A 15,731-nucleotide genomic window follows, 5' to 3' on the forward strand; every position below is an offset into this window, starting at 1 on the left:
GGGAACAATGCCACTTGATAGTATCTCACCCCACTTTCAGTCACTTTTCCTGGTACCCACGAGTAAATTGGGCCCTTCTGGTGCCAATTCCCAGGGGGGTGGGTTTGTGTACATTCTAGGACCCCGTAGGTCTCTCCAATGAACTCTTCTGTGAGGCTGGGAGTATCTCCTGATGCCACAACCCCCACAGGTTTTTATAGCCAGAGGTTTTGAGGCTTTAGTTTCCCTCACTAGAGCCTTGGGTAGGGTGGTCTATCTCACTTCCCAGTTGTTCCTTCTGGCTTCTCTGCATGCAAATGTGGGACCACCCGGTCTACCCACTGCCGCCTCACCCACCCAGCCCACTGCCTTGCTACACATCCTCTCTACCCTGGCTGCCCATCTCCGCCCCTCCTACCAGCCTGGATGAATGTTTCTTCTTTAAATCCTTAGCTGTCAGACCTCCATACAGTTTCATTTTCTGGCAGTTATGATTGTTTTTTGTTTTTAAATTTGTTGTTGTCCTTCTTTGGTTGTGCAAGGAAGGTACTTACACCTCCATCTTGGCTGGCTAGAAAAATGGTTTCTAATGTAAGAACATTTCAATTCAGAATAGCAAGTTTATTAACTCAAGACCCAAAGATGAAATATTTTCATCTATAATGTTTAGTAAAGCACAGAGAATAAGATGGGCATTTGTTATAGATTAAATGGTATGAAAGAAAAGATCCAACAACATTTCATTTTTAGTTACTAATTGTTTCTCAACAGTCACACAGGGTAGTGATTTAATCATTAAGGACAAAGTAAAATACATGATCTCATCCTCTCTTAAAGTCTGAAAGGATCTTTGAAACCATCTTGTTCAATTTCTTCATTTCTTATTAATTGACATAATGGATTTGAGATTCTACTTGCTATAAGTACCTCTTCTTGAGAGAGTTCATCTTTCTATGAAATGCCCTCAACTTTATAAGAAAATCATGATCACTTTTATTTTTCATGTTATATGTTATGGTATGACAAGTGCATTTTAAAAACTTCTATGTTTCTAAAATCCAAATATGTGTTCTCCTTTATGCACATTCACGTGCAGTAGCTTTGGCTTGGGTGATTTTCCTTAACCAGTCTTCCATCTATAAAAGACATGAATGAGTAAATCTTGGAAAAGGGATGACATCTTTGATATTGTCAATTCCCAAGATGCACTGCAGATAGCGTTCAAATCCCATCCCAAAACCTCCATGTGGCACAGATCCAAATCGACGGAGGTCCAGGTACCTGATTTTGAAAAAGAGAGAATCATCACCTATAAATGCTGTACAGGGCCAGCCTTATAGCAGAATTTATATTTTAAAGTATTTTGTAGTCATTTGTTGCCATTCACATCATTGTGGTAGACCAGTCTTTTCCCTCCACAGATGGATGAAGGACACAGAGAAGTTAAAGTGATCTGTCTTACCCAAACAGCAGCAAATCCTGTCTTTCATTCATGTACTTTGGTTACTTGATCCTTTCCTTTTAATTTACTTAATTATATAGAGTAATGATGCTACTTGCCTCATGATGCTACTAATTTTCTTCAAAATATATTCCTTTTTTATTTCTTAGTATATTAACAATGCTCTTTTTTCTTACCAAAATCACATTGTTTGATACACAGAAGAGACTGAAGAGTTTTGCCTATAAATTATATAAAATGATATATAGATTAGATTAAAAGCTACATCAAGGGCAGGAGCTTCATTTTATTCAAGCTTTTATCTCCAGTGCCTGCTCTGGAGTAGATGCTTACTATATGAAGATTTATTGTTTGAGGGTACCAAAACATAGTCTTGAGTGCTGGAGTGAGGAGAAACTCCCAGTTCTTTGCTTTAAGTCTAGTGGACGATGTCCAGAGCTGTTTTTCTGGAAGGCCAGACAGCCTCCAAAGCCCATCCATGGACATTCTATTCCCATTTAAGATGGCTAGAAATGGACAGAAAATGAAACAGCCAAGATTCAGACTCAGGTTTCAATACACCAGCCTGAGATAAAGTTATTTTAGGAGAGAAGAGGAGGAGGAATATTCTGTAAATATTTTTATGTCATTCGGTAGGAGAATTCTTGAGTTATATAATATTGATTAAAAAATGTTTATAGCTTCTTGAGTGATTTATAAAATCAGGTCCAGAATTGAACTTCGGTGCCATGGCTGGTAGTCATTTGGCAACTCTAGGATAAAGACCATCACCTATTTCCTCACTGTTAACAATAATGGATACACGTATTGGTGTTTTATATGGTTAAGATTTAGTACTTATCCATCTAAAATAAAAGATGAGTTGCAACTAGGTGAATTAGAACTAAGTGACAGAACTGTAAACAGGAGTATCTAGGATAAAATTTCAGATTAGTAAAAACTGTCAGGAGTAATGGATGGAACACAGTCTTAAATAATTGAAATGTTTGGTAGCTGAGTTAACTTTAAGTTTATAAGGCATGGGGGCAGGGTGTACTTTGATTTAATGAGAAAATGAGATAGATAAAGGGTGTATCAAACCATCTGCCACAAACACCTGCAGGATCTGAGCTGGCAGCTAAAAGTATAGCAATAGCTTAGGTGGTTCTAAATTTCTCATACATCGGTGTCAAAACACTAGATGTCTAGAAACTAAATTCAGCATTTCTCTTCCCTTTTTTTTAACAGATGGAAAAATCCACTTCTAAGAAACAACTTTTCTAATGAATATATATTGATGGATTTTTGTTAAATTTATTCTAGGGTAGCCAGATTTTAGAAGAGTTGGTACAAAATTTGTGGAACTAGTTACAACTTTTATTTGCATATGGTATGTAGAAATAGGAAGTGAGTAAATTCCTAGACACCTGGGGTGGCCACTCACAGTGGGTGGGACACTAGCAGAGGTCACAGACATGAAGATTTTTAAAACCTCTTCTACCTTCAAATACCATGATAACCATTTAAAAGGAAGAAGGTTCAAATAATAAATATTTATATTTGGAGATCTGAACAGTTTGAAAACTTTAGTTGGGAAATAAATAGTATTGAAATGATTAATAAAGGCCAGAAAAGGCCTCAACTTATTTAACCAATAATTAAAATGTACATTTAGCTAGTGTTTACATGCTATGGACATTATCTTGTAGACAGAAACTGAGGTAAAATGCATAAACTTGATCAATCAGGCTCATCTACCTAATAGCAAAATTCAGAATTAAGGAAGGAAGGTGGGGAGGGAACCAGCATTTATGATCTTCTACTCTACGTACATACTTAACATATATTACACATATTGTTTCATTTCATCCTTACAATAACCCTGTGAAGTAGATGTGATTGTTCCATTTTTTAGCCAAGAAAACCAAGACTCAAGAGAGATTAAATATGCCTAAAATCATTACTGGTATTAAAAAAACAACAATAAAAAAACACAAAAACAAAGGTATTCAAGGCCCAATCCCTGAACCCAATTCTAGGCTTTTTGCACTTCTGAAATATAGCTCCTTCATTACCAAAAAGTGAGTGTGTAATTTGACCCTTTCTTCTCTTGAGGACAGGTGAAGAATTAATAATATTGTTGATAATATTATACCAAGATCCTAAAGGAGTGCAATTACAGAAATATAAAATAAAATTTGCATATATTGAAAAGTATTGAAAATTACTTGAAGAAAGGGTCTGAGGAACGAAAACCAAAAGAACTTTGGAGAAGTAAATGTGTAAATGCAGACAGGTGGTCCCTCCCTGAGCAACTTAAGATTTCTACAGTTGGTGCAGATCACTTAGTTCAAGTTCCTAATTTCACACACAGAGAAATTGAAGCATAATGGTTAGGAACAAAGTTCCAGTTCTGTGCTTCTTTGTGTTCTTAGTTAAGTTAGTTAACATCTCTAGGCCTCAGGTCTGGACAGGTAATAAAAAGGGAATAAGAATAGTACCTAACTCACAGGGTGTTATGCTGATTACATGAGATAATATACATCAAAATTTTAACACAGTTATCTAGCACACAATAAATAATAAATAAATAGCAGCCATTACCATTACCATTTTTCAAAGACTCAAAAGGAATAAGCAATCTTGTGAGAACTTGTTCATTGTTTTTAACACTCTTTCATAGTGCCTTGGGGTAACAAGAAAACTGTGTAATGCTCAGACCAATGGCTAGAACAACAATCATCAGAGGCCTCACTCTTACCATTGGTAGGCTTCTGTCAGTCCTGAGCTGTAAAAGGAATACAAAAAAATTCTTTCAGAGAATGTCAGTAAGATAAATATACTAACCACCAAACATTTGTTCTGGATTGTATGCTTGTTACAGAGAAGTACACATCAAAACTTGTGTTCTCATAAATCATGCAATCTAGTTGAGGAGCTGAATCTTTACTATATGGTAAGAAAGGTTAGTTAAACAATAGTCCCAGGTATTACCAAATAAGTGGTATAGTTGATGAATGCTATAGAAAACAAGTATGGTCTAGGTCCCAAGAGAAGGAGTTCATTTGACATGAGTGTGTTGTCCTGTGACATAGGAAAAGCACTATTCCTGCTACTTAAGGTTGTTGGGAGGCACACACAAACAAGGGACACAGAGACACAAACCTGCCATTCTATACATTAATAACACAGATTGTGAGGCTACCTTCATCATGTGATTGCTAATTGATTCTTGCCAATTAACTCTTCAAGTCTTAAAGCTCTTAGGACTCATTAAAATTAATTTCAGTTTTTTAAAAAGAGTGTTTGAGATCACAGTGTATCTGAAGGGATCGGGATGATGAAAAACTCAAATATACAAAAATATAAAACATATAAACAGAAGTCACAGATCTGTGAGAGAGGAAAACACATATCCATTTCATTAGGAAAGATAAATTTGGATATTATCAGATATTAGGAAAACATTTAATGTCATGAGGCAAGGTTTCCTGAAGGAAGGAAGCAAGCAAAGAAAACAGACCAATTAATCTTTCAACAGATGAGGTTTCTTGCCATGTGTGATTTTTATTGTGCTTAAAAAAAAAAAGCCCAGAGAATCTTTAAATTCTTTCCATCTAAGGAGTTTGACCTTTACTTCAATTCTACGATTTTCCCAGGACTTTCTAACATTATGGTTATAGTAAGGAGTTAGTACTCTGATAAAAAAAAAAAAAAGAGTCCTCCCCAAACATATTTATCTCCTTTCTTCTGGACCCTAACCAAATAGAGCAGTCCAAATAATTAGGATTACAAAACCAAGTTACCCAACAGATTTATAGGTCTGGACCTTGGAAAACATCAACTTTTAAAGCATTTCTCCATTAGGAAAAGAAGGCCTTGCAAATGGCTAATTTAGCAGGATATTTTCAAACATTTATGGATTTTCCAGGTTACCATGAAATCCAGTATTTTCTGGAGAAAAGGATTATGCCTTCAACATGGGAAAGGTTTTTTTTTTTTTATAAAAGTCCGGCACAGCGAAAGTGGAAGCAATGGAAAACAGAGGTTTATAACCCTGGTTAGTTTCGGAAGTCATTGTGGTGTGTTGGCAGACCAGGCATACATAGGAGTGGTAGTGCAATTAGAAACATGATTCCCTACTGCTCTTCTCCAAAACATTTTCTGCGTGTTTATGGATTCATTTCCCAGGTCTCAAACAGTAAGTTAAATAAGTTATTCAAATAGCTAAATCAAGACCCTTACACAATGTAGAAAACTTGAGGAAGGGAAAACTGCTTATTCTAAATGTGAGCTTAGCAGATATTTTTAGTATCTTTCTTTTTCCATCTTTATCCTTTCCCTGGTGTAGAGTCTATCTTCATGTCCCTATAAGAGTTATAATTTAGAGTAAACAAAAGAGAACACAGGGAAGAGGAAAATAAAAATGAAGAACAAGCTTTAAGGTGAAAATCTCCCTTCCCCTTACATCATTAACTGTCAAAAAAGCCATTTCCATAGAAGGAGAGACATACAAGTAGTGGATAAATTTTATTTTGGTCTTGTTTCATGTAACAGTTTCATTTTTTAAGAAAGGGAAGCTGAGAAAGGTCAAGTAACAACTTGTTCAAGGTCACTTAGAATCTGAGTTTCAGATCTGTCAGCCCTTGCAGCCCACGAACTGTTCTCTGTTACTTTGTCATGACTGCCTCTGAGTGCCCTATCCCCAGATTCTGAATTTTGTTTCTTTTAGGTCCGAACAATACCTGGCCAGTCGCTGCTCTAAGAAATGGTACCGTTCCTCTCTGAGGCTTCCTCCAAAGAGCTCTCCAACTCCAGGAACCAGAAGATCAACAGCTGCAACCTAAAAAGGAAAAAAAAAAAAAAAAACCACACACACACATTGCATTTTCAGGGGATTCAACAACTGTAAGATTCTCAAGCATGTGAAACTTTTAACATTTTGACAACTGGCTGATTAACTGCTTACCAGAATCTTACTTATGTTCTGTTCATGTTCCCTGTTTCAATATCAAATCTTTAATACTATCTTTAGAATACATGCTACACAAATTTCAGGTGGACAGTTTCCTTCAAATGTGTTTTCTTCACAAATGTGATGTTTAATTATTAAAAGTGTGGAAAATATTAAAATTATGGCTCTGAATAGCATGGCTCAGTTGGCTGGGCATTGTTCCCGCAAAATGAAAGGTTGCTTTTCTGATCCTCAGTCAGGGCGCAGGCCTGGGTTGCAGGGATGATCCCCATCTGGGGCATGTGCGAGAGGCAGCTGATCGATGTTCCTCTCTCACGTCGATTTTTCTCTCCCTTTCTCTCTCCCTCTCCCCCTCTCTAAAAAATAAATGCATAAAATCTTGAAAAAAGAAAATATTAAAAATCAATTATCACCATACAGGAGCAATTACATTTTGGCATATTTCCTTTCTGGTTTTTTTCCTTAGACATTTAAAGAGTATCGTAGTGATGAAATTACATATAAAAATTTACCATTCTAATGTCTCACTAATATAGAATATTTTTCCTAGTTAGTTAAAGTACTTTGCACACTTAATGTTTTAATAGCTGAACAGTATATTGTTTAGGAGTATTATAGTTTTTATTTAACTGCTTTCCTTTTGTTGAACATTTAAGGGTATATGTATGTTTGTTTTCTCTTATGAATAATGTGACAATGAAGATTTTTCTTTAATTTCTAGTATTTTGTTGAGACATGTAAAATTTGTTCTGATTATTTCAAAGAAGAACAAATTAAAACGACAAGATATCCCTTTGGAGATTATTGAACTGGTGAAGACAAAAAACAATATAAACAATATGGATTAGAGAATGCATAAATCAGTACTCTCATACATTTGATATAAACCTTCTGGTCAGCAATTTGGTGAAAAATAATCAAAAGCCTTAAAAATGCAATATGCTTTGACTCAGCAATAGCAGTTCTAGGAACTAGTCCTAACAAAACAATCAGAGATATAAAAATAAGATTAACATCCAGGATGTTTATTGCAGCATTACTTATAATGTCAAGAAATTCAAATGTACATCAAAAGGAGACCCAGATAAATTTTAGACATGAGTAGGAAAAAGAATGACAGCTATATCGTGAGGTGTTAATTGCCACTGTGACATCTTTTCTCTTATTTGTATTTCCTTATTTTCTATAATAAAGATGTTATACTTTTGTAACAAAAAACTTTAATAGGAAAACGATAACTTGATAATTTACTTTGTATTTCTTTAATTACTAGTAATACTTCATTTTTAAGAGTGTGTATTTGCTATCTCTATTATCTTGTGACTTGACGATTCTTTTGTGGGGGGGCAGGTAGACATTTTTAAGGCCAAAAATACGAAGGCACAAAACTAAGAAAGATTTAATGTAACAAATGAAAAATTAGGAATCCATAAAACACATTTTAAGTTTTAAATGGCACATTATAAGTTCTCTTCTTAAACTTTGCCTTACTTTACTAGTGCCATCCCCTTGTTCTGATTTTAGAACTTTTGATTGAGATATACTTTATAAATAACTGAGATTAATAAAGAATATAATAATTCAAGAATGTGCTCCAAACACTATATACCTCATTCTCATTACTATCATTAAAAGAGAAAACTTAGGCATGATTTTCATCACTCAGCTGGATCAGAGTGAGCGAGAACAGAAATTCACTAATGGTTGCTACTTTTACTAAATCTCCTACCACTTGAAAAGCTGGTGAGTACAACCGGTCTTTGTCATGCTATCACAGCTTGTTGACCACATCTTAGTAATTCTTCTATGAATTTGTGGGCCTACAAAGAACAGGCAGGTGTTTTAGAATGTGGATTTGGTGATTCAGATATGATTGTAGGTAATGAAACAGCTTTGGACAGGTGGACAAGAGAGGCTTAGTAGTATGATGAGGAGATACTCATGGGCTATATAATAAATAGAGCTGGACTCCAATCAGGGCCCTGCAGTTACCCTTTCTATTCTCACAGAAAGGAGAAGGTTCAGGGGAGTTTTTATGGCTACAGATGGACTGGGTTCTTCATTTTCCAGTATCTTGTATTTAGATAGGCTAAAACATACAAGGAGCTGAGACATATAAATATTTGTTCTTTTTTTTAAAAAAAGATTTTATTTATTTACTTTTAGAGAGGAGGGAAGGGAAGGAGGAAGAGAGGGAGAGAAACATCAATATGAGAGAGAAGTGACTATTGGTTACCTCCCATACACGCCTTGACTGGGGACTGAACACACAACCCAGGCATATGCCCTGACCAGGAACTGAACCAGAGATCTTTTGCTTTGAAGGATGATGCCCAACCAACTAAGCCACACCAGTCAGCACTAAAATATTTGTTCTTAACTTCAATCCACAGTTTTAAACTTAGAATTATGGGGAATCAGGGTTAGAAGAGAATAGACAACCAAGCGGCTCACTAGTCTTTCCTTGAAAATATTTAAAGCCTGGGAACCACCACCTCTGAAATACAGCATTCCATTCATGTGTAGTTCTGAATGCTAAGAAGGGATAGATGTATCTAAAATCTATCATTCATTTCCAAGGTTTCAAAGTTGGGGAGATTCCAAGCCACTAAGGAAGGCAGTAACTGCTTTTGATACTGCAAGTACATGCAAAGATTTCAGAGGCAGAGCTAAAAAGATCCACTGCCTCAAACAAAGGTGCTGGAGAGTCAACTATCTTGGAAGAACAGGCAGCAGGTCGTCCAGCTGAGGCTGGGGGCTAGTGGTGAGGGACTGAGGCTACCCTTGATGAGATGTCCTGTTTTCTCTATTAGTTCATAAGCATCAAACAAGATATCCATTTCTTCCTTGGTCTGCTTCTAATACAACTAAAACAAGCAAAAAAACCTCTTGGGAGGTTAGCAGTTTTTGCAGGTCCAAGTTATGTTAACTTTGGAACTTAACCTTTTTTAACGCTATTTTTAGAGGAGTGTAAAATACATAATTTATCTTTGATTGCAAAACTCCTGTATTTTAATATTTGAGTTCACTGGAAAATTAAACATGCTACCACTCTGGTTTTCAACTTTTCTGTCTGGTTTTTGTTTATGTGGAATATTTGCAACTGTATAGTAATAGCTGTGGAACTGGAAGCTTCTGAACCTTTTGAGTCACCTTCAAAATCATATACCATAGTATGATATCTACATTCTTTTCTGGATTTCTTTCAAACCTGTCTTTCTAATAACCAAGGTACCTAACCAGTTTAACTCAACTATTTCCACATTGGCTATTATGAAACTAGTGAGTTAGCTGCTATATTAGTCAGGATAGGTTAAGTTATGCTGTATTAATAAACAATATCAGAAGCTTACAACAGAGTTTTCTCAACCTTAGCATTTAGTGACATTTTTGGCCAAATAATTCTTTGTTCTGAGAGCCTGTCATGTGCTTTGTGAGCTATTTGGCAGCATATGTGGCCTCTACCCACAGATGTCAGGTACACTCCCCAAGTGGTGACAACCAAAACTGACTTCTGGGTTGGGGTGAGGGAGGAATGATGTAACCCCTCACTGGTTTACAGCTATGAATTGGTGAGGGGTTCGAGTGCAGATGGGCTGGAAATGAGCAAGCTGTCTAGAACGTTAGCTGGTGGTTATAATATGCCCTCACCTGCTGGCAGGAGTGTGGGTCTTAGAGTCAGAGGCTGCTTAAAGGGCCAGGATGGATCCTGCCCTGGATTAGGGAAAGGGAGGATACACTGGCTGCATAGTGAAATGTCCTTTTAAAGTTGCCTGCATTTGATCACTTCTGTAACTAAGATCCTCATTGTTCCTATGCAGCTTTGGGAGACCTGAAATAAGTGGAAGTGAAACTGATGGTTCTTATGACTTTGGTTAAATTTAGCTTTGAATCCTGACTCTAGAAATCATCTCTCCCTCTCCCCAACCCTCAGAGACCTAGCCTCCTCTCTTACCCTCCACCACAATCAGCAGCCCTGAGGCAACAGAACACAGTAGCCGGGTCCTGACTAAGGATCACATGGTCTGGACCTCTGGCAGGCAAAAGATAACATCTTTTTTTTTTTTTTTAATTGATTTTGAGAGAGAGAAACATCGATTTGTTGTTCCATTGATTTATGCATTCATTGATTGATTCCCGTGTGTGCCCTGACCTGGGATCAAACCTGCAATCTTGGTGTAATGGGATGATGATGTAACAAACTGAGTTACCCAGCCAAGGCCAAAGATAATATCTTGATATAAGTTATGGTTTAGGGTTTCTGAGCCCTAAGGTGCAATGATCCCTGGGTTCCTTTCCCATAAGACAAAACAGAGGGATGCTAAAAAAGACCTTAGAGTTGTCCTCAAGGCTGAAGAAATGATCCATTACCCTTACTTCACCTCTGACCAATCAGCTCCCAGCATGACCTCAGACCCCTAACCTACTGTGCCTTGTGATTTCGCCCTATATAATCTGTAACCTACATGTCATTGGGAAGTTCAGCTTCCCGTTCTTCTGGATGGCACCATTCATAATAAAATACTATTTCTCCACTGCAGTTCTCTAGTGTTAGGCTTTGCTAGTGCTGGCTGAACAAACTCTGTTCTGTAACAGAAGGACTTTAGTTCTGCTGTCTGTTCCCTCTCCTACACAGATAAAAATGAAGGCTAAAAATAATTTTACTACACTCTGCTAATTTCCCTAGTCTTAAACAAAACTTATTCCACTTTGGTCTGATCTTCTAGACCAGAACACGCTTGGCACATCTTCCTCTATTGTGCATTAGCTTTGATTTTGCCACAGCTGCAGTGGCAAGCTATCTAGAAATAGTCTCTGTTGGTATTCAAGCTGAACAAGCCCCAGCCTCTATTTATGACACTCCGTTTTGACTCTTGCTCTTTGGTTCCAATCAATGTACTGAAAATAAAATTCAGACCTTGAATTAAAAATACAGACTTTGAATTAAAAAACAAGCAGACTAGATAGGAACAAGGTCTTTAATATACTACCTTTTTTCCATGCTAAGTTCAAAACAGGGGAACAAAAGTTTAATTTTCCTTCCTCTGATACCTCTCTTACTATCTATCTTAGTATGTTTAAATACTGATGAAAAACACAAACTGAACACCTCCTTATTCCCATAGACATCTCATAGAGTGCTAGCAACAATGGAGCAATATTATATACTCTCATCAAAAGAACAATGTTCCACAAACCAAAGGGAACATGTTTGTGGCTTCAGCCTCTATGAGCTTTTTCTCCAACTGCTGACACAGACTGTATTTCGCCCCTAAAAACAAGGAGGCGCACAGCTAAAAAAGAGGACCTTCCATGTGACTGTGTAAAGATGCAGATGGGCTGCACGTGTAGCAGTGACTGAAAACAGAATCTGGCTCGTAAAATGGCTCGTCTGGGAGCACTTGAGATGGACTGAAATGCACACTTTCCACTTTGATATAGAATCCCAGAAGAGTCATTAGTCCTAGATATGGGAAAAATTAGCAGTTCCCTTCATCACTACTTCTGCTGATTTGAGGTTCAAGCTATTTTGATGCAGGTCAATTAACTAGCTGCATCGCAGAGAAACTCATTAGCTATCCCCTGGCTGAGTATTCTTCCTTCCAAATTGGCTTTGCAATATGTATTTTACTGAATGCCCATTAAGGCTTAAATTTTCATGATTTGTTAAGCAATATTGAAACAATTAAAAAAAAAATAGCTGTGGCCTGTGTGGCTCAGTTGGTTGTAGCACTGCTCCATAACCAAAAGGTTGTGGGTTCAATTCCAGACTGGTGCATGCCTGGGTTGCAGGTTCAGTCCCAGTCCAGATGCCTACCATCCACAGTCCGGGTGCATTCGGGAGGCAACAGATTGGCATTTCTCTCTTACGTCAATGTTTCTCTCTCTTCCTCCTTTCTTTCTCCCCCTCTCTCTAAAAACAATGAAAAAAATGTCCTCGGGTGAGGATAAAAAAAATTACCATATGATTTTACTCATGTGTGGAATCTAATGAACAAAACTGAACTTATAAGCAATATAGAAACAGGCTCATAGATAGAGAGCAGGATGACAACCCTGGGTCGGGGGCGGGGGAAGTGGGAGAGGCGTTCAGGGGGATGGAGGGATTGTCCAAAAAAGAATAAGAAAGAAAGAACTCATGGACACGGACAACAGTGTGGTGATTGTGAGGGGGAGGGGAGTGGGTGTAGGTGAAAGAGTATAAGATGAATAAATAGTAATGGAAAATACAATAAAAATAATAATAGAAAATGAAAAAATAAAATTAAAAAGTGAGAACTTTATCTGGTGTTCTTGGCATCTCATCCGAACTGTTGGGTTGGGCAGTCACTTCTTTCTAACCATACATAGCTGGAATGAATGGATATTCTTTTCTGTTAAGCCATTTCCCCAGCTAAATATTTGTGACCTGCTTTGGGGGGAGTTACTCAGGGACTCAGACTCAGGGGCACATGGCATTTTGCATCCTTGCTTGGATTCATTTTACCTAGGCCCATGATCTCTTCCCTTTAAATGATCAAATAAGTTTGGAATTTACAAGTTGGTCTTATATATCCAATTGAGGAAAAACTTAAGCTATGTCAAGTCAGAGAATCTTAGAGCTGGTTAGTACCTTGAAGGTCACCTAATCTAATTCCCTGGTTTTATGGAGGGAGAAATTGAGGCTCAGAGATTGGATAGACTGGTCTTAAGTCATACAGCTAACTAGTAAGAAAGCTGAATTTCAAACTCAGCACTACTAACTTCTTAGTTCAGTGTACTTTTCATTATAACATAGTGCATACCTTCTCTGTGTGAGTGTGTATGTTTTGGAGAGGATGGGGAAGAAAGAAAGAAAAAGAAATTATAACTGTAAGAAGATACGATTCTACTATTTATTACCTCTGGCCAAACTTACAAGTGTTGGTTAAACATTTCTGCACCCTTCTCTTTTGATTCCCTAGAGAGGGCACCTGTGAAACACACCTGTTGTAATTTTTTTAGATTGCATCACACCCACTACAGAAACTCTTCCAACCCTACTCACAATCTGTTATGACAGCCCTACAAAAGAAACAGAGAACTTAGTTACCTGGCCCAAAGCCTGTTCATTCACCACTTAGAGGTGAAAGCAGGCACTTTATACAAGTGGGTTGAAAAGAGATCTAGATCTCCGAAGGCAGGTTTGGAAGATGGCAAATAGGTAAACAAGGCTTGCCTCCTTGTACAACCACATCAAAATTACAACTAAAATATAGAACCACCATCACTCAGAACCATCAGTAATCAAATTGAACGGAAGTCTGACAATTATGGAATTAAAGAAATCACATCCATCTAGACTGGTGAGAGGGGTGAAGACATGGAACAGGCTAGTCCCACATTCATGTGTGGTGGATAAAAATTCAGGAGATATCTCGGGAGCGAGGAGTCCCAGCCCCAAACCCGGCCCCCCAGCCCAGGGTTCCAGTGCCAGGAAGATAAGTCCCCATAACTTCTGGCTGCAAAAACCAGCAGGGATTGAATTGGTGGAAGAAACTTCTGGAGTCACAAGCAGTCCCCCTTAAAGAAGCCACACATGGACTTACTCAGACTCACTCCCTCTGAGTTCCAAGGCAGGAGCTGGGGGACAGCTTTCTCTCAGATAGAAAGGCAGACAGAGGCCATTGTCCTGTTCTGAGTCCTCCTCCCACAGATCCACAGAGCCACAGAGCTGGCAGGCTGGTGCCATATCTGGGACTCCATCAACCTGGCTAACACTGTCTGTCCTGCCCTGGAGATCCTCTGAGACTCTATCCCACTCAACTTCTCCCACCCAACTTCGGGACCCACCCGAGCTGTTTTCAAAGACTTTTGCATATGAATAGCTGGTCTTGGCTCATGCTTCACAACATCCTAAATCCTCTAAAACAAGCAACAGCTGACATCAATGAGCCCCCAGCTCCCACACCTCTTGCTAAGTGGCCCCAGGCCCAGCACTAGCAGCAGCCAGCCTAGATTCACAGCCTGTCTTTGCCTAGTAATCTCCAAGCCCAGCACAAGTGGCAGACATCTCATACTTCTTTCTAGCTCATGCAGGGTGGTCCTGGGCAGAATACAGGTGGGAGCTGACCTTGGCCTGCACCACCTGGGAAATCCCAGAAGCTACACACCCAGGGGACAACTACAGACCACATCAGAGCACCACCACCCTGCCCCTGCACAGCTGATCCTCCGCAGAGGGTGGAGGTTGGTGGTCAGTGATCATGTAGTCCTTGCAGCTGACTAACTTGGGTAAATCCCTCCCACTGACCTGATAATAGCAACCAAGGCCCAACTACAAGAGGAGGGTGTACTCAGCCCATGTGAAGGGCACATCTTGAGTACCTAGACTGAGTGACAGGGGAAGCTGTGCCACTGGACCCTACAGGACACTTACTATATTAGGCCAAGCTACCAAAACAGGGAGTCACAGCAGCTCTACCTAATACACAGAAACAAACATAGGGAGGCTGCCAAAATGAGGAGACAAAGAAATGTGGCCCAAATGAAAGAACAGATCAAAACTCCAGAAAAAGAACTGAACAAAATGGAGATAAGCTATCTATCAGAGGCAGAGCTCAAAACACTGGTTATAAGCATGCTCAAGGAACTTAGTGAGGACCTCAACAGCATAAAACAGATCCAGTCAGAAACAAAGGATACGCTAATTGAAATAAAGAACAACTTACAGGGAAACAACAGTAGAAGAATGAAAAAAAAGAGGACAGTGTAAGCAGCCTGTGGGACAACTTCAAGTGTTCCAACATCTGTATCACTGGGGTGCCAGAAGGAGAAGAGAAAGAGCAAGAAATTGGAAATCTATTTGAAAAAATAACAAAAGAAAACTTCCCTAATTTGGTGAAGGAAACAGACACGCAAGTCCAAGAAGAACAGAGTCCCAAAGAAGATGGATGCAAAGAGGCCCATTCAAAGACACATCATAATTAAAATACCAAAGGTTAAAGATAAAGAGAGAATCTTAAATGCAGCAAGAGAAAAGCAATTAGTTACCTACATGGGAGTCTGCATAAGACTGTCAGCTAATTTCTAAAAGAAACTGCAGGCTAGAAGGGATTGGCAAGAAATTTTCAAAGTCATGAAAAGCAGGGACCTACAGCCAAGATTTCTCTACCCAGCAAAGCTATCATTTAGAATTGAAGGGCAGATAAAGAACTTTCCCAACAAGAAAAACCCAAAGGAGTTCATCATCACCAAACCATTATTATATGAAATGTTAAACTGATTTATTTAACAAAAAGAAGATCAAAACTATGAACAAAAAAATGGCAATAAATACATATCCATAAGCAATTGGATCTAAAAAAACAAACTAAG

The 15,731-nt window shown here is 38.4% G+C and overlaps 1 protein-coding gene across 2 annotated transcripts in view; it reads right to left on the reverse strand.

The window, feature by feature from the left end:
- Window positions 1-674: 674 nt before the first annotated feature.
- NARS2 (asparaginyl-tRNA synthetase 2, mitochondrial) overlaps window positions 675-15,731 on the reverse strand; it is a 113,092-nt gene continuing 98,035 nt past the window's right edge. For both annotated transcript variants that reach the window (XM_054576336.1, XM_054576335.1), the window contains 3 exons: window positions 6,166-6,263; window positions 4,182-4,208; window positions 675-1,260 (listed from right to left, as the gene is read on the reverse strand). In XM_054576336.1, coding sequence (XP_054432311.1) covers window positions 1,116-1,260; window positions 4,182-4,208; window positions 6,166-6,263 — 270 coding nt within the window. In that variant the 3' untranslated portion in view covers window positions 675-1,115. The remainder of the gene's footprint in view (window positions 1,261-4,181; window positions 4,209-6,165; window positions 6,264-15,731) is intronic.

The sequence above is a fragment of the Pteronotus mesoamericanus genome, unplaced genomic scaffold, assembly GCF_021234165.1.
Source record: "Pteronotus mesoamericanus isolate MK-2021 breed Mesoamerican mustached bat unplaced genomic scaffold, CSHL_Meso_final contig_33, whole genome shotgun sequence".
Lineage (NCBI taxonomy): Eukaryota > Metazoa > Chordata > Mammalia > Chiroptera > Mormoopidae > Pteronotus > Pteronotus mesoamericanus.